The 20,543-nt window shown below is 37.2% G+C and overlaps 1 protein-coding gene across 1 annotated transcript in view; it reads right to left on the reverse strand.

Moving 5' to 3' along the window:
• The window catches only part of WDR70 (WD repeat domain 70), a 311,155-nt gene that overhangs the window by 209,779 nt on the left and 80,833 nt on the right, over positions 1-20,543 (reverse strand). The window contains 1 exon segment of the mRNA XM_032628142.1: positions 216-369. Coding sequence (XP_032484033.1) covers positions 216-369 — 154 coding nt within the window.

Here is a 20,543-nt window from a genome sequence, read left to right on the forward strand (position 1 = left end):
TCAGAGTGAGGTCATTTTGGACTTTTACAACTATCCTAGTGCCCCAGCTGACACTATGAAGCAGAAGAACTTCCTGGTCAATACACAAAATTGCAAGAAATAATAAATTATTTTTAAGACATTAACTTTGGGGGTAAACTATGGCAGCACCAACAAGTTGTTAGTAAATGTGTACTGAATTAATTAAATTCACTAAAATATTGTGTCATACTTACCTTGGTGTTGGCCATATCTACAATATACTGGTCTCCCTTTATACACTCCATTACTTCAAAACCATCTCTGTCAATCACTTTGGCCTGAGAGCTTCCAGATACAACAAGAATCATGTCTCCTGTGTTACTGTACTGTAATGACTTGATCTGATGGCTATGAAAAAAAAAAGACAATCTGGTAAGACACTAAGCATGTTTATACTTTCACTTATTAAGCACTGTCAGAAAAACAGTCACACAACTCCACAAATTGTTAATTCTACAAAATCAGGAACATCAACCTCAAATGGGCCCTCAACACCAGTGCCTACCCTGTTAAGTTCTCCTCCCACTCTCCATAGCAATCTATTAAAATCTCTACTCGCCTTAAATCTTCAACCGAAACAACTCCCCCTCTGTAGCTGTTGATTCTTCCTGCTCTTTCCCAGAAGAAACATATAAGAACTGCGTCAACGTCCTCTGATTACTGTTATAAATGTATCTGCTTCTGAATGCCTCTCTTGCTTCTTCCTTTTGATTACAATGGTAAAAATGAACCTCTTCCTGCCCCAGGCATATCTACTACCTATATTCTGGATCCCACCCCCTTCCAGTCTCCTCAGTAACTTCTGACTACTCTCCCTCTCTCTCCTCCCCTTCACAGCTAAGCTATCTAAACAAGTTTTCATCTCCCTCCTTATTTCTCTAGCACTGTAGTATCCTTTCCACCCTCACCACCCCACTGAAAGTGATCTTGCCATGTGGCTGTAGTGAATGCTACGATGTGCCACCCAGATCAATCCTTTCAGGACTGAAGTACTCATTCCCCCAAGCTTCCAGGATTTGGCCTGCTGGTGGCTTACAACTAAACTAAACCCTCAGGAATTTCCCTGAATCGCAGAGAACTCCCTCATCCAAGGTTATGTTACCATCCCAAAACATCCCACAGTCAATGACTGGTCAATGTGCAGTAAAATGGTCCAGCCCTCTGTTTCAATCAGGAATATCTCAGAAGGGTTATTCCAGCTTCAGATCTCCCTGCGGGAATCAGCTGAGACTGCTGTTGCAACTACCTAGCAATTCAGTTCCTCCATCTTCCTAATGCCGTTTCCCTGCACCTTCTCTCCTAGGGGTTGATCCCAGAAGCACTCCTCAACAAACCTCCTACATGCAAATCCTGAAGCTTCAAAATGTTTTGGGGGAACCTAACCTGAGAGACTTGGTAGCAAAAGTAGACCTGTGAAATCCACTCCAGTGGTGTCACTGACTGGTTAGCAATGAGGGCCCCATCTCTGGTGGTACATAGTCCCTGATAAGCTGCAGCAGCGCAAATGCAACTGCTAAAACTGTTGGTCAAAGGGGAGGCACTGGCTGGTGCAATACTTCAGGCATTTGAGACGTACAGGAAAGGAAGTAATTGAAAGGTCTATGGAACTGGGTAGCTTATTGCTAGGGGCAGTCAGCGCAAAAAAGAAAGACAATGAAAGGCTGAGGATGATTAATCACCAATTAAAGACTATACACTGAAAGCCGGAGGGCCCATTTAGCAGCATATAAAGACAGGGTTATTGCTCTCTGTCAGGTAAGTGCTATGCAGTCACTGATCCCATAAAGCAGGTGTTTCTACTTCTATTAGGAAGGAAGACCAAAAGCAGTTGACAGTCATATGTAAATCAACAGCAGTATACATTTACATGCTTGAACTAGGGCTATGTTAATTTTCTAGTCCTTTGTCTTAAAATAGTCCCAAGGGACCTGGATCACCTGGAGAATCCAAAGAAATTCATGCTGGTCCATGATCTCCATGACAGCATGTTAACTATATCAGGTGAGCAAAATGTCTAAACTACACTGGTTAGAAACACTCTCCCCAGGAGATGCAAGATAAAACCTAGAAAAGATCAGGAGACTGAGAAAAGGAGATGTGGGGAAGATCCACATAGACAGACATACGAAAGTGGACACCAAAAATGAAGCTCTTTGTATCACATGTTAACCCCAGAGAGCATCAACCTTAAAAGAGGCAATGAACAACCATGCAGACAAAGTTAGGTGGCCAGTTCAGTTGACATTAGCTAGCTTTTGTCATCGTCCACTCCACTCTTAACGCAATAGGCTCATAAATGAAACAGTGGTGCTAACAGGGATAAAAGTTATGCATGGGAATGACCATAGCTCTCCAAAGTTGACCTAACTATTGCTGAAGGTCCCACCCGCCAGTAACAGAGGCCTATGGTAAGACCCCCTCCCAAAATCAATACTAAGCTAATAAATATGTAAAATACATAATATGAAAGACTGTGATATGTGTACAGGGAAAAACAGAATGGGGAAGGCAGATAGTAGGTACCAAGGGGGCAGGAATAAATATATTAAGTGGAGTGGTCAGGAAGTAAGTGACTGAATAGTTTTTCAGGTAACGGAGGTAGTAGGTTATGCAGATATTTTCAGGAAGAGTGTTCCGAGAAGAGGGAACAGTTACTAGAAAGGACCTGCAGGAAGAGAATACTTGCTTTGTTCCCAATGTGGCTGTAGAATGAGCAAAAAAGAACAGGAGTTGGAGATACGGTCAGAATGCAGCCAGTGGGGTGGTGCAGATCGTGGAGGGCCAGGTAAGGCACCGAAAGGACCTTGGTTTTACTCTCTCTAGAAGAAATGAGAGGAAACCCACTAGAGCATTTTGAGCTGAGAAATGACACAATCTGACCTATTCTGTACAGAACCACTTTTTTGGTCTGGACTATTTTATAGTCTGAAGTCTATGGAGCCCTTCTTAGAATGTTTTTAAACACATTAAAAAAAACACACTAGACACACCGTGGAAATCATTCATAAAGAAATAACTATAAAAATATATTTTTTTTTTAATTTGTGACATAATATGGAGTTTCTACACTAATGTATCAAGTAACTAGGCCTAGAGGCAGGTCTGATAACTTCTGTAATTTCAAAGCAGTGATGATCATAAACAATATATCTTTCAATATACCTGTAACAATGGTAATGTGATATGAAAGCATCTGAAATTTGCAGGTACACCTGTGACTTTGTTGCCTACTTTCATAATTAAAGGAAATGCTAAATTTCAGTTAGAAGTTAGTGAAAGGAAAGAAATTTTTATCCAGGTTCACAGAAATTGGGAGAACCAGATATTGAACTCATGAGCCATAGAATTCTGTATAACTATAATTAAGAAATTAAGTGACAAGGTAGAGATCTTATATAGAGAACTGAAAATAATAAAAAAGAAATATGAAGAAATTCTAGAATGAAAAATACATAACTGAAATTTAGAACTAATAGATGGGTTTAATAGCAGAGAATTAACAGTTAAAAGATCATTTTTAGATTGAAGCATGGTGAGAAAAAATGGAAAATGCAGAAAAAAACATAAGATACACATTAGATATGGTAAAAAGGTCTCATACTGGAATTGCAGAATGGAAGGAGTGAGAAGCAAAATGTGCAGAGGTGACTGTCAAAACTGGACAAATGATAAAAGACACTAAACCAGAGATTCAGTAAGTATTATAAACACCAGAAGGATAGTAGAAAACCACACCCAGGCATATCATAGTAAAACTGCTGAAAACTTAAAGACAAAAGTAAAACGTTTAAAACAGCCAGAGTGGGGGTAAAAAATTCCTTCAAAAGGGTAAAAATAAAACTAACGGAAGACTTTTGCAAAGAAGCAACAAAAGCCAGAGGACAACGCAATGATATCTTCAAAGTTCTGAATAAAAATAACTGCCTAGATGGAATTATAGGATCACTAAAAATAAAGACAAAATAATTTCCCGAAAAACAGAAGCCAAAAGAGTTTGTCAACAGCTGACTATACTAATGGAAAAAGCCCTCAGGCAGAAAGAAAATGACCCCAGATAAAAGCATACAGAGTATGGTATGAAAAATAAAAGAAAGGGAGGATATATAAGTAAATCTCAATGACTACTGACTTCATAAAACAACAATAATATATCTGATGGGACTTAAAATGTATACACACACACATACCCATATATAAAATTGAAATACATGAAAAGAACTGCAGAAGTGTAGGAGAGGATAAATGTAGTTACATATGGTAAATGTTCTAAAGTCTTTGTATTGACTGCGTAGGGGTAAAAGTACTAAGTTTTAATAAAATTTCAGTCTATTATTAGAATATATGATGTAATCTTTAGGGTAAGCACTAAACAAACAGTAAAAGACACTAACAAGCCAACTGAGAGGAGAATATATAGTATTAAAAAATTAATGCAGGGACTTCCCTGGTGGTGCAGTGGTTGGGAGTCCACCTGCCAATGCAGGGGACACGGATTCAAGCCCTGGTCCGGGAAGATCCCACATGCCGCGGAGCAACTAAGCCTGTGTGCCACAACTACCGAGCCTGTGCTCTGGAGCCTGAGAGCCACAACTACTGAAACCCATGTGCCACAACTACTGAGCCCACATGCCACAACTACTGAAGCTTACATGCCTAGAGCCCGTGCTCTGCAACAAGAGAAGCCACCGCAATAAGAAGCCCACTCAACGCAATTAAGGAAAGCCCCCGCACAGCAACAAAGGCCTAACACAGCCATAAATTAATTAATTAATTAATTAAAAATTTAATGCAAAGGAAAGGACAGTAAATGGGAAATCAAACAGGCTGGACAAATAGAAAACAATGAATGAGATGGATGACTTATGCTCAAACTTATCAGCAATAACATTAAATATAATTAAATTATTACAATTAAAAGGCAAAGTTTGTAAGAATGATTAAAAAATAAGCTTTCACTTAAAAGAGACAATACAGAGAGGAAAGTGTGAAAGCAAAAGGATGCAAAAACATAATTCACAAATACCGACTAAAAGAAAGTTGGTATATCTTACTAATATCAGGCAGAGTAGACTTTAGAGCAAAGAACATTAATGAAGGTAAAAAGGACATTTCATAATGCCATTTGCAGCAACATGGATGGACCTAGAGATTATCATACTAAGTGAAGTAAGTCAAAGACAAATGCCATATGATGTCACTTACATGTGGAATCTAAAATACAACACAAATCAACTATCTATGAAACAAAAACAGACTCACAGACATAGAGAACAGACTTGTGGTTGCCAAGGGGGAAGTGAAGTAGGGGAGGGAAGGAATGGGAGTTTGAGATTAGCAGAGGCAAACTACCATATATAGGATGGATAAATAAAAGTTTCTTATCAGGTTTTGGTATCAAGGTATTTCTGTTCTCACGAAAAAAACTGGAAATCATTCCTACTTTTTCTGTTCTCTAGAGATCTCTGGATATAATTTACTATTTTTTCTAGCTTTTTGAAATGGATGTTTAGATCATCAAAATGTTTTTTTGGTAATATATGCATTTAAGTGTGTAAATTTTCTTCTAAATATGGCTTCGGCTGCATGTCACAAGTTCTAATTGATTGTCTTTTCATTATCACCCAATTAAAAATACTTTCTAATTTCTCTTGTGTTTTCTTCTTTGACCTAGGGATTACTTACTTAATTACTGCTTAATTTTCAAACATTTGGTTGTTTTCAAATTATTTTTTAGAATTGCTTTCTCACTTAATTCCACTAGGATTAGAGAACATTTAGACTTTGGGCATTTACTGAGATTTGATTTACAGACCAGTATATGTCAATTTTAAAAGCATTATTTATATGTCTGAATGTATTTTGGAACAACATATGTAAATTAGTCATTTATTAATTATGTTGTTCAAATCTATTTCCTTACTGACTTTTTTTTTTTTTTTTTTGCAATATCAGTTACTGAGAAAGTCACACTCCCAGTATGACTGTGGATTTGCCTGTTTCTTCCTTTAGTTTTGTTGGGTTTTGCTTTATATATTTGGAGGTATATCATTAGGTGCAAGTACATTTAAAACATCTTGGTGGACTGCACCTTTTATCATTATAAAATGTCCTTTATTTTTAGATTTTATTGAAGTATAGTTGATTTACAATGTTGTGTTAATTTATTCTGTACAGCAAAGTGACTCAGCTACACATATATACATTCTTTTTCATATTCTTTTCCATTATGGTTTGTCACAGGATACTGAACATAGTTCCCTGTACTATACAATAGCCAATACCTCTTATGAACACAGATACAAAAAAAAAAGACTTCTAGGGCTTCCCTGGTGGCGCAGTGGTTGAGAGTCCGCCTGTCGATGCAGGGGACACGGGTTCGTGCCCCGGTCTGGGAAGATCCCACATGCCGCGGAGCGGCTGGGCCTGTGAGCCATGGCCGTTGAGCCTGCGCGTCCGGAGCCTGTGCTCCGCAACGGGAGAGGCCACAACAGTGAGAGGCCCACATACTGCCAAAAAAAAAAAAAAAAAAAAGACTTCTAAACAAAATACTAGCAAATTGAATCCAGCAATATGTAAATACATCACAAACACATAAGAGTTATTTAAGGAAGGCAATATGGGTTTAACATCCAGTCGATTCATGTGATTTTCTATAATTACAGAATATAGTAGGAAAAATAATTCAAGTATTTCATAAACCTTATTAAAAGACATTATTAAGAATATGAATGGGCCAAGTCAAAGACTGGGAGAAAATATTCATAATATGTATCTGACAAAGGATTCCTATCTAATATATGTAAAGAACTCCTAAAGTACAACAATTAAAAAAAAATGACGAACAACCCACTAAAAAGCGTGCAAAAGGAATAGACACTTCACAAAATATATGCAAATGTCCTATGTAAATATTAAAAAATATGGCTAATTACCAGACAGTGTAGGGGACCACAGTTAGGAAGAACAAGGCCATGAGACTACTTTATAGGCTTGAGGCCAGACTATAGGCAAGATGCTTTGGGGATACATCCTGAACCCACCACAGCTATGGCCACATGTCAGACAGTCACATGTTATTAAAGGAAATCCTCAGAAGTACAAATTAAAAAGGTATATAAATGTTTCTAAGCATGGAGCTGTTATTTCCCCATAGCACTTAACACCATCTATTATTATATATGTTTTGTTTATAGCTGGCCTTCCCTCACTAGAACAAAAGCTCCATGAGGACAGAACTATACTTATGTAGTGTTCTATGCCCAAAACCTAAAACAATACCTGGCACACGGGAAGTGTTCTATAAATGCTTGTCAAATGGATATAAATTTTAGAATAATTCCAACTATATCTGTTTGTGATATGTATAAACATTAAAAAGTAGGTTATAAAACAACATGTACAGAATGGTACTAGTTTTGTAAAATAAAAATATTTACATATATGAGTAAAAAAGACTAGAAGGATAAATACCACAATGTTAACAGTAGTTACCTCCATGACGTAGGGTTTGAAAAATATACAGATATAATTGTTAGGGCAAAATAAATTATATATTATTTTAACCAAAAAGAGTAAATTATAAAATTCTCAAAGAGCCTGGAAAATTATTACTGGGATGGTGAAATGAAAAAATCTACCCTCTGTGAGGAAGAAAGCTATCACATTAACAATTTCAACATAGTCCTGTCTGTCAGTATCCAAGGGGGATCGGTTCCACGACTACCAGCCCACAAACCAAAATCTGCGGACGGTCAAGTCACCTATATAAAATGGCATAGTACAGTCAGCCCTCTGTACCCGCAGGTTCCACATCCATGGATTCCATCCGCGGTTGGCTGAATCCACAGATCAGGAACCCACAGATACAGAGAGATGACTATATGTGAGTCTGTCACCATCTCACATCCTATAAGACCAGGACTTTTCAAGAGGACTTTCTGTAATGATGGAAATATTCATTATGGTAGCCACTAGCTACAAGTGTCTATCAAGCACTTGAAATATCACACTAGTGCAACTAAGGAACTTAATTTTTAATTTTATTTAATTTAAATTTAAATAGCCATATGTGGCTAGTGGCTAATGAACTGAACAGTGCAGCTGTTAACAATATGAAATAAATATAAGACAGTATCAAGTTTGGAACAACAGAAGATTCACATTGCCTCATAAGATGGATGAACAGTGGAATACTAGGCTATGTAAAATGTTCTTAAAAAAAAAACAAAAGAAAACCTAATGAAATCTATAAAAGTCTACTTGGACAATAATACCTAGCAATACTAAAAAAGCCACTGTGCAGCTCCCTAAATGTGACTTTCAGTCACAAATTTAGAAATGACTACTGAAGTAAACTCCTCAGGTAAAAATTTTATTACCATGCTAAAAAATAGTCTCTTACATTTTTCACACATGGCAAAGTAAAGTATCTCACATCAGAGCAATCTTAAAGGTATGCTATCACAGGTGTCATTCTCTTAAAAAAGATATCCCTAAACAAATATGAATGGAAAACAAATAATTAAACACCCTAAATAGATATTAATACACAAACTCAAAGAATTCTGTAATATATATACACATATACACACACAGACACACACAGACACAAAATGGAATATTACTCAGCCATAAAAAAGAATAAAATTTTTCCATTTGCAACAACATGAATGGACCGAGGGTATTATGCTTAGTGAAATAAGTCAGACAGAGAAAGACAAATACTATATGTTATCACATGTGGAATCTAAAAATAAAACAAACAAATATAACAAAACAGAAACAGACTAACAGATATAAAGAACAAACTAATGGTTACCAGTGGGAGGAAGGATGGGGAAAGGGGTAAGATGGGGGTAGGGGATTAAGAGGTACAAACTACTATGTATAAAATAACTAAGATACAAGGATATATTGTACAGCATAGGAAAAATAGCCAATATTTTATAATAACTTTAAATGGTGTATAATCTATAAAAATATTGAATCACTATGTTATACAACTGAAACTAATATTGTAAATCAACTATATTTTAATAAAAAAAAAAAAACTCTGGTAGAGAACCAACTTAATAATCAAAGCCCAAAACATAAAATTTCTCTATCAAAAATAAAAATGAGGGGCTTCCCTGGTGGCGCAGTGGTTGAGAATCTGCCTGCTAATGCAGGGGATACGGGTTCGAGCCCTGGTCTGGGAGGATCCCACATGCCGCGGAGCAACTAGGCCCGTAAGCCACAACTACTGACCCTGCGCGTCTGGAGCCTGTGCTCCACAACAAGAGAGGCCGCCATAGTGAGAGGCCCATGCACCACGATGAAGAGTGGCCCCCGCTTGCCACAGCTAGAGAAAGCCCTTGCACAGACACGAAGGCGCAACACAGCAAAAATAAATTAGTTAATTAATAAACTCCTACCCCCAACATCTTTAAAAAATAATAATAAATAAAAATAAATAAAAATGATCATCTTTTTTTTAAAGCTGTCTTCAGCTATACCGTCCCTTATGAATGTAATTCTGCTGTCAAAAAATTAATTAAAGGGACTTCCCTGGTGGTCCAGTGGGTAGGACTCCACACTCCCAATGCAGGGGGCCCAGGTTCGATTCCTGGTCAGGGAACTAGATCCTGCATGCATGCCACAACTAAGAAGTCTGCATGCTGCAACTAAAAGATTCCGCATGCCACAACGAGGATCTCACATGCCTCAATTAAGACCCGGCGCAGCCTAAATAAATAAATAAAAATCTTTTTACAAAATTAATTAAATTCCTTAATTTATCCTAACAGGCCAAACTCAAAATAAAATTAACTTCAACAATAAAACAATTTTAACAAAATGTTAGGCCATTTAGTCCAATTTACCTTCTAAGTCTATAATTTTAAGGCTGAGAAATAAATTGGTATTTCATAAAAAAACTATTAACTCATGATAATTTTGTCTTCTAAAAATAGAATATATACAAAAGGCTAAAATTTATGTATGTCTAACTAGGCCTCAGTAGAGTTATTCTTCCTGGTTGGTTATCAGATCCAAATCGGATACTTACCAATGAAACTGCCTTTATGCAGAGTCACCACTAACTGGAAACTGCTGCTCAAAATTTATAGTGACTGCTTCTCCTAAATGCTGAAATTCTAGCTGATAGTTTTTGAAATATTTATTCTGGAAAAGGCCATTCTTAATGTACGAATTCAGAGTACTGCTTCCAATGGCAAAGATAATTCACACAAAGATCTGAGTGAGCTCTGTGGTTAGAATGTGTGAAAATGTGAGGAATTTCACCACAATGCCCAAGATCAAAGTGTCAAGATAGATGAGAAATTGAAGCTCCCAAAAGAGATGCTCATGAAAAAGTAACCTACAGAAGCAAAGGTGGGGCTACTGCCCAGGATCCTTCCTTCCTAAAAAAGAAAAGTCTCTCTGGACTCATGACATCCTTTCTGAAACACTGGAAAGGAATGAGGTCCTGGGCAAGATTCTGACCAGGGTCCCAAATTTAAATTAAGTCCATAGGAGGCATCAATAATAATAAAATATAAATTTGTTTGATCAAATGTGTCAGTTGTCCATCTACTGCCTCTCATTTCCAAATTCACCCTTCACTGCCTGCTGTGCAAAAATAGATTTGGGTCCTTTAAATATTTTCCCTGGGCCACGTGGCGTGATGTTAAGTCTGGCATGATGTTAAGTTAGAGAGTGCTGGACGGACACTGCAGGAGAAAGGGGTATTCCTCCCTGGGTCTTGGGTGCTCCTCTTGGTAGGTTCCTGCACCACACATGGCTCCTCCAGTGTCCAACTCCTACAGTTTGTGTGGCTTTTCCACTAGCAGGCTCCTGAAGTGTGCACAGCAATCAGTAGCCAGCAGCACCCAGTAGATTCCCCAGCACCTCCCTCAGACAGTTTTGTACCAGAGTGAACTGGTGAAAAAAGTTTCTGGCAAGTTCTCCTGTCACAGCACCACAGAAGCTTCTTTATCATTTAGTGAGCCACAGCCTTGCCCTCGCAAATAAGGTCTGGATCCCAATCCTGGAAGCCTCTTCCTTAAATATTCTATCTATATGCTAGGAATAAGGCTACTCTTCTTATTTGCTATTCCTATATTCTTTAGAGTTCACTTTACTTTTTAGGACCAAATCCCTCATTACGCCAATCCCCTGTTACAGACAGTAATTCTTTATAATAAGCTTTCCCTATTCAAATTACTGTGTGATTTCTCTCTCATCAGCCTCTGATATACCATATCTCAAGCAAATAATTAGGAACTGAGAAAATTATAGGCCGTTTAGTGCAATTTTTTAACTATATGAACAAACAGATCAGATTTTTTTTTTTTTTTTTTTTGGTACGCGGGCCTCTCACTGTTGTGGCCTCTCCCATTGGGGAGCACAGGCTCCAGACATGCAGGCTCAGCGGCCATGGCTCACAGGCCCAGCCGCTCCGCGGCATGTGGGATCTTCCCAGACCGGGGCATGAACCCACATCCCCTGCATCGGCAGGCGGACTCTCCATCACTGCGCCACCAGGGAAGCCCGATCAGATCTTTGATAATTAGTCAGTTCAGACTTCCAGACCAAAGTCTGTAAAGTAAGAATAGAATGAACCAATTAGTTCACAGGGTGTATCTTTGCTAACAGTACTCCCATTTTGGAGAAGTCTTAATTTTCTTCAATAACCATGGAAGATCAAATCCTTTAAGCAATAACTTTTTTTTTTTTCTGGCGAACCATTTTCATTTCCAAACACAGCAAAATTTGAGAAGACTGGGTAGTAGCAACAGTTTACTGGCTCCATTTCTCTGGCTCTTTGCTCTACCAAATTGCTCTATTTACATTTGGAGGGAAATACAAAATCTCAGCAATCCCACACTAACATTCATCTTGCTTTTTTTTTAGCTTTACAGGAAAGCCTAACGTTTACCCTCCGTCTCATTTCACGTGCTCTCTTTGCCAACATTAAAATGAAATGTTCAGCATCAAGCTCCCCATTCCTGTCCCACTTTGCTCTTAATTCTGCTAGCCACAGAGTTAAAAGGACAGGATTAAGAGTCATTAGACACAGTACTAAGGAGAATTAAAGGGCTTGTTCAAGGGGTATAACATCTGCTCCTCAAATTCCTGCCTAAACAACTAAGATTCCGATCAAAGAGAAGAGGGCGAAAGCCAATCTGACAGTAAACTGGAGTCATGAGGAAGTGAATGTTCTCTCAGGGAGTAACTCTGACACCAGAGGAAGGCTTAGTGACATTGCACAATTCTTTCTGTGAAGTTATTCATGGGGCAAGTGGGAGTATATGCATGTAAGTGGAGGTGAGTGGGAAGGTGAAGATTGAGGATCCTTTTAAGTAGTTTTTGCTCTGCTAGCAAAACAAGCTGGGACATGCAAGACAGATAAACACAGTTGTTTGGGGCTGTCACTTGGGGCTCAGGAGCCAAGGTGTCCTGATATAGTGAAAAGCGCACGGGAATGTGAGTCAGGAGGCCAGGCATCCAAGTGCTCACTCTGCTGCTAACTAGCTATGTGACGATGAGCAAGTCCTTTGGCTTCACTAGACTCAGTCTCCCCATTTTTTTCCAAATTAGCAGATGGAACTAGATGGTAGCACTATGCAGAGATGCTCCTGAGACAGAGTTCACATACCAGCTTTATACCTTTGCTGAGTCCTGGTTTCCTCCACTAAAAATCCCGGAGAAACAATACTTATAGGATTGGGGTGAAGATTAAAAACAATACATATCTATGTGCAGCTAGCACAGTATGTGAAATAAGTAGTTGCTATTATTACTACTTCTTTATTTCCAAGGGCTGTTTAAGATTATTTGAGGGGTATAAAATCTTGTAGCTGACTGTAATGAATACATTTGAATTGAATACACTGAATATTTCAAATTCATTACGAGTTAAGTTAGTATAAGTTTAGCATGTGTTTTCATTATTACTAACCAAAATGCTCAAGAGAAATTTTCTTATGCCTTTTCTGATTTTTTTATACCTACTCACATACTAAAAGTTTGGAAGCTAGTAATAACTTTACAAAATAATGTATCTGTCAATCAAAACTAAAGCCACAGAAAATTTCTATCCAGGACTAAATATTTTACTAAAGCCAAATAACTCTTCCCTTCCATTAAAATGTGTATTTTTGTTTATTAATGTGATAAAATTACTCTATCACTCAAGTGCAGATTATCAGCTTCATGACTTTATATGATCTCACAGACAAGTTCCATGCTGAAAGACAATGAACCTAAATATCTAAACAGTACATTTTCATATCTTCTGAGGATTAGAGAAATATGATCAAGAACAGCCAACCAATAAGGATGATTAGCAAAAACCAAATTCTTTTTCTGATTATTCCCAATAGCCTCCTTTATGATAATGTTGAGTTAGGAATAATTCAAGTCTTAATTCTAACAGCAGAACAACAGCTCAGCATTTAACAATAAATAAAAGGGAGCAAATAAGGGGAGAGCCCTAGTTTGGAGAGCCTCTCTAGAAAAGCAATATTTCGGTGGTGACCTAAGCATAAAAATAAGCTAACCATGTTTGTGAGGCGTGAGCAGGTAGGAAGGGGCAGGGAAGAGCGTTCTAAGCAGGAGAAAAGTACTGTGTAAAATCCCTCAGCCGTTTTGCTAGAGCACACTAAGAAAAGAGAAGAAATGGGCAGGGGCCAGATCACATAGGACTTTACAAATCAGAGCAAAGCATTTGAGTTTCAGTCAAAATGCATCAGGAAGGTATTAAGCGGATTTAGCATGAATAGTGGGGGAAAACAGACTGCCGCAGTACTCTAAGTGAGATTTAAGCAAGGAAAATGCTTGAGTTGAATTCTGAAGGAGGGATCTGGAAGAAACTGGAGAGGCAGGGAGAATACTTGTACGGAGTACAGGTAAGGATGGAGAGAAGGACCAAGTACTGGGGAAGGAAGAAAGTGGGAACAATGAACTAACTGCAATGAAACCTTCATGTTGTGAAGTCAGACAGAAAGATGATGACAACTATAAAGTCCTTCGAAGTTTAGGAGAAGAATATAAACATAAGACTTTAGAAATTAAGGACTTGTGAAAGATCACCCAAGAATGTTAAAATGTATTCAGTCAATGTAGGGGAGATCCTGAAGACAGTGCAAAAACAATGTAAAGACAGGGTCCTTAAGAACTTAAAAACAGGAAATATAATAGAAGACTTCTACAAAAAATGTGAGTTATGCATTAGATTTCCCTAGTCCAAATATCAAAAGAAATAACCTGGAAAAACATAACAATAGGGAGAAGTATCAGAATTAGAAACTGAAAGAACTGAAAGGTAAAAACTATCCAGAAATTTCTAGAAGAGAAAAACTAGAGTGGTTAGAAAAATACCTCCCAAAAAAGGGTACAACCACCTCACGTGAAAATATCCCACAAACCAAGAATTCCTAGAGCAGCACATTCTCAAAGTAGAAAGGCTGCCCTTATGAAAACAGTTATCACATTAGGCAGCTGGCAGCTAAAAAGGATGTTTAAGAGATGACACAGGGGTCAACAAAACAAAGATGCACCAACTAGTCAGAACCCTAACAAAATAGCTTCCCGGGAAACAGAATATGCATCACATAAAGAGGAAACTCCCTTGCAAGGATTACACCCAGAAGCAGGCCCCTTGAAACTCCCTCAGACCATAGGCTCCTTCCACTAGATACAAGCTATTATCTTTAAGGAAGTGAGGAGACAAGAAGAATCTACTCACAGCCTTTGTCACCAGGCAAGGAGAGTAAAATAACAAGGAAGAGATTCTAGACTAGGGGTCAGCAAACTTTCCCTCTGTAAAGGGCCAGATAGGAAATATGTTAAGGTTTGCAGGCCATATACAATCTTTGTCACATATTCTTCTTTGCTGTATTTTGTTTTACAATCCTTTAACATTGTAAAATTTTTAGTTCAAATGCCATTAAAAAAAAAAACAGGCCAAGATCAACTATACTCCAATATAAAATAAAAATTATAAAATTAAATTAAATTAAAAAATTTTTAAAACAGGCCAGGGACTAGATTTGGCCCTCTGGTCATAGTTTGCTACTCTCTGTTGTAGAACATAAAAAGATGAGGAACATAGCCGTGAAATTTTTTTTTTTTTTAAGGAAAAAGAAGACATATTCAGACTGTCCTTGTTTCAGTGCTAATAATAAAATTCAAGAAAGCATATCTGTTGCTATTGCATACAATGCTGCAATAAATAAACTTTGTTCCTTGGTCATTTCCATGTGTGGATACATGTATCAGAGAAGTTCCTTAAAGTGGGTTACTGGTCAGAGTATCTATCTGTGTTTATAATTTGTAAGATAATGCCAAATTGCCTTCCACAGAGTGGTACCAATTTACATTCCCACCAACAATGCCTGAAAGTGCTTATTTCTCCAAATCTTATCACAGTTCACATTTTCCATCTTGATGGATATTATCAAATTATTCTTTAGAAAAAGAGCTTGGAAATTGATATCCCACCTTTGCCTTCTCCCCGCCTTTGCCTTCTTCCCGCACAGGATAGTAGAGATCTTCTTCATCTTTGCCAGTCTTACAGGGGACAAGTAGTGCATCACTGGCATTTTAATTTTTTTCTTCAATTGTTAGTGAAGTTGAGTATAATTTTTCATGTTTATTGGCCAGTTTCATTTCTTCTGCTGTTGTCTGTCAATTCATTTTCTTTGACAGTTTTAATTTTCAAATAACCCCCTTTATTGGTTTGTAGAAACTCATATATTATGTATGGCTAGCAGTCCATTGCTTTCAGTATGTATTTCAATTTTTTATGAGCTTATAATTTGTCTTTTAATTTTGCCTATGTTATCTTTTGTTTTCTGAAGTATAAGACAGCTTTTTAATTATAAAAGTAATTCATGCTGTTTTGCCATATCACAGAAAGTGAAAGTTCTTCACTGCCACTACAAAAGTTATGTCCATTCCCAAAATGTAACCTCTTAAACTCTCCCTAGTAATTGAAAGACAGAAATATGTAAGTTATATATTACAAAAATAAGATCTTTTTGAAAACTATTTTTCATTTAATAAACGTTTGTGGAAATCTTTTTATTTAAAAAAGTTTCAAGAAAATATGGCTTATACTAACGTAAGCAGAAAATAAGCAAGGACAGAGAACAATATTTAAAATCACGTTAAATATGCTTTTCAAAAGACACTATCATGTAAATGAAAAGCAAGACACAGACTAAGAGGAATTATTTGTGATAAACATATCTTATAAAGAACTTTATCAACCAACCCAAGAAAAGCAACCCAATTTTTAAAATGGACAAAAGATCTGGACACTTCACCAAAGAAGACAGATGTAATATAAATAAGAACATAAAAGGATGCTCAACATTATTATTCATCAGGAAAATTTAAATTAAAACCCAAGTATATATCACTATACACGGAAAAGAATGGCTAAATTTAAAAATATTGAAAACACCAAGTATTTGGTAAGCATGAAGTAACTAAAACTCTTATATATTGCTCCTAAGAAAGCAAAATGGTACAGCACTTTGGAAAAGTTTGGCAACTTCTTATAAAGTTAACACACATACCACACAGCCCAGCAATTCTCTCTTAGGTATTTACCCAAGGGAATCAAAACATCTATCTACAAAAAGACCTATATGGAAACATTTATAGCAACTTGATTCACAATACCTAGAAACTGGAAGCAACCAAAATATCTATCAATTGGTGAACAGATAAGCTGTCTGTTGTATATTCATCCAAGGGACTACTACACAACAATAAAAAGGGGGAAACACTACTGATAGAAGGAACAACAAAATCAGAACAGTGGTTGTCTGGGGGTCAGGAGAAAAGATGACTGCAAAGTGACTAGAAGGAACTCTCTGGGATAATGAAAATGCTCTATAACTTGATTGTGGTGGTGGTGGTTAATATGACTATGCATTTCTCAAAACTTGCAGTACTGTACACTTGAAAGGATGAATTCTGGTGGGTGTGTGTAAATTATACCTGAATAAATGTGACTTTTAAAAAGTTCATTAAAAGCAATAAAGACCTGAATTAAAACGGTAAGAAATTAGTAACGTGGATTGATTTAAGAGATTCTCACAGATTGTAGCAAAAATAAATAAATAAAAAGATAAAGAGAACTGGATCAGAAAGAAGAAAAGGGAAATGGAGAAGAAATAATAGATCTGGATAGCCAGGACTCCTAAAAAGGAAATCAGGACAAATAATAGCTTCAACAGTAGTCTGAATTTTTAGAGGTACAATCCAATCTTATGAGATTAACAAAATCTTAGTAATGCGAAGTAATACATTAAAGATAACAATTTGTGAGTCTGTGTACTGAAATTCCTTCATGTTAAAACAGTAGTAAGATAATAAGAGCTAATATTTACAGTGCTTTACTAAGCACCAAGCATTGTGCCACACATTTTGCATATATTATCCATTAATCATTATTACAACCCAAAGAAATGGAATTATTCATTCTGTTTTGCAGGGAAATAAAACAAGGGTCAAAGTGATTAAACTTACCTAGTCACACAGAAAATGAACTAGTCAAAGCACAATTCAAATTCAGACTTGGGGCTTCCTGTGTGGTGCAGTGGTTAAGAATCCATCTGCCAACACAGGGGACACGGGTTCAAGCCCTGGTCCAGGAAGATCCCAAATGCCGCGGAGCAACTAAGCCCGTGCGCCACAACTACTGAGCCTGCGCTTTAGAGCTTGCGAGCCACAAGTACCGAAGCCTGCGAGCCTAGAGCCTGTGCTCCGCAACAAGAGAAGCCACCGCAGTGAGAAGCCCGCACACCGGAACGATGAGCAGCCCCTGCTCGACGCAACTAGAGAAAGCCCGCGCGCAGCAACGAAGGCCCAACGCAGCCAAAAATAAATAAAATAAATAAATTTATTAAAAATTCAGACTCATATGACATGGAATCCATGTTCTTGCCCATCATGCACATGGACCCTAGACTAATACTTAGTTGTAGAACTGAATTTTACATAAATCAGTCTGCTATGGAAAAGAAAGCAGGGGGAAAAAATACTTAAATGGAAGACTGGGAGAGTAATGAAATTTCCTTCCACCTCCATTATAACTGACAGTTATGACACAAGTTCAGCCACTTAAGCAGACAATCAAGCCCAATGGCTACAGCAATGACTCACCCATTCTTATTTCTAGTAACAGAAATTTTTAAACTTCTGAACCTAGGATTCACTCAGGAAGATGAAATACTGGGTAAAGGTTTTGTGTTTTTTTTTCCTTTGAACCCTGGAACTATTTAATCAAAAGAAGAAACTAACAGATATATGCCAAGGACTACAAATGCCATTTCAAAAAGCAGAAATTACAGTTCAGTGGCAGTCAATTTTAACATAAAGTGAATGGAAATCGTAAGATGCAATAAAACTCTCGAATCAGTTACCTTGAGATTCCATGTCCTATTTTTTGTTTTTTAAAGAGCTAAACATATCAACCTGAGACCTAAAGCCCAATGCATGATGATGCAGAGCCAGAGATTTCAAAATCTGCCTGTTCTTTATTTGCCCTGAACTAATATGGTTTAAGCCAAAATTTTTTTAATTTTCCAGGAAAAGAAATCGTTATACTTCCTCTCCTTTAAAAAAAAAAATATATATATATATATAGGTACATCCTGATGCAAATGTTTTTTTATTCCACACAGCAAGAAATTTTTGGAGAAAAGGATGAAAAGGTTCCATTATTCATTGCTTATTTAATGAATGATAAGTTCCTACTATATGCCAGGCACTATTCCAGGTGTTGGAATACAAGTAAAATATAAAAACCAGATGATCATTTCTGATAATGATAAGTGCTATAAAGAAAACAAACCAGAACAATGCATAGAGTGGGTGGTGGTACAGAGATTGGGAGATAACCTACTTTTTTTTCTTTAACATCTTTATTGGAGTATAATAGCTTTACAATGGTGTGTTAGTTTCTCCTTTATAACGAAGTGAATCAGCTATACATATACATATGTATCTCTCCCCTCTTGCATCTCCCTCCTCCCACCCTCCCTATCCCACCCCTCTAGGTGGTCACAAAGCACCAAGCTGATCTCCCTGTGCTATGCACCTGCTTCCCACTAGCTATCTATTTTATATTTGGTAGTGTGAATATGTCCATGCCACTCTATCACTTTGTCCCAGCTTACCCTTCCCCCTCCCCATAGCCTCAAGTCCATTCTCTAGTAGGTCTGCATCTTTATTCTCGCCTTGCCCCAGGTTCTTCATGACCTTTGTTTTTTTTTTTTTTTTTTTTTTTAGATTCCATATATATGTGTTAGCATACGGTATTTGTTTTTCTCTTTCTGACTTACTTCAATCTGTATGACAGACTCTAGGTCCATCCACCATCCATAAATAACTCAATTTCGTTTATTTTTATGGCTGAGTAATATTCCATTGTATATATGTGCCACATCTTCTTTATCCATTCATCTGTGGATGGACACTTAGGTTGCTTCCATGTCCTGGCTATTGTAAATAGAGCTGCAATGAACATTTTGGTACATGACTCTTTTTGAATTATGGTTTTCTCAGGTATATGCCCAGTAGTGGGATTGCTGGGTCATATGGTAGTTCTATTTTGAGTTTTTAAGGAACCTCCATACTGTTCTCCATAGTGGCTGCACCAATTTACATTCCCACCAACAGTGCAAGAGGGTTCCCTTTTCTCCACACCCTCTCCAGCATTTATTGTTTCTAGATTTTTTGATGATGGCCATGCTGACTGGTGTGAGATGATATCTCATTGTAGTTTTGATTTGCATTTCTCTAATGATTAATGATGTTGAGCATTGTTTCATGTGTTTGTTGGCAGTCTGTATATCTTCTTTGGAGAAATGTCTATTTAGGTCTTCTGCCCATTTTTGGATTGGGTTGTTTGGTTTTTTGATATTGAGCTGCATGAGCTGCTTGTAAAGTTTGGAGATTAATTCTGTCAGTTGCTTCATTTGCAAATACTTTCTCCCATTCTGAGGGTTGTCTTTTTGTCTTGTTTATGGTTTCCTTTGCTGTGCAAAAGCTTTTCAGTTTCATTAGGTCCCATTTGTTTATTTTTGGTTTTATTTCCATTTCTCTAGGAGGTGGGTCAAAATGGATCTTGCTGTGATTTATGTCATAGAGTGTTCTGCCTATGTTTTCCTCTAAGAGTTTGATAGTCTCTGGCCTTACATTTAGGTCTTTAATCCATTTTGAGTTTATTTTTGTGTATGGTGTCAGGGAATGTTCTAATTTCATTCTTTTACATGTACCTGTCCAGTTTTCCCAGCACCACTTACTGAAGAGGCTGTCTTTTCTCCATTGTATATTCTTGCCTCCTTTATCAAAGATAAGGTGACCATATGTGCGTGGGTTTATCTCTGGGCTTTCTATCCTGTATGCAGAAAATTATAAGACACTAATAAAAGAAATCAAAGATGATACAAATAGATGGAAAGATATACCATGTTCTTGGATTGCAAGAATCAACATTGTGAAAATGACTATACTACCCAAAG

This window comes from Phocoena sinus, chromosome 3 (assembly GCF_008692025.1).
Source record: "Phocoena sinus isolate mPhoSin1 chromosome 3, mPhoSin1.pri, whole genome shotgun sequence".
Taxonomy (NCBI): domain Eukaryota; kingdom Metazoa; phylum Chordata; class Mammalia; order Artiodactyla; family Phocoenidae; genus Phocoena; species Phocoena sinus.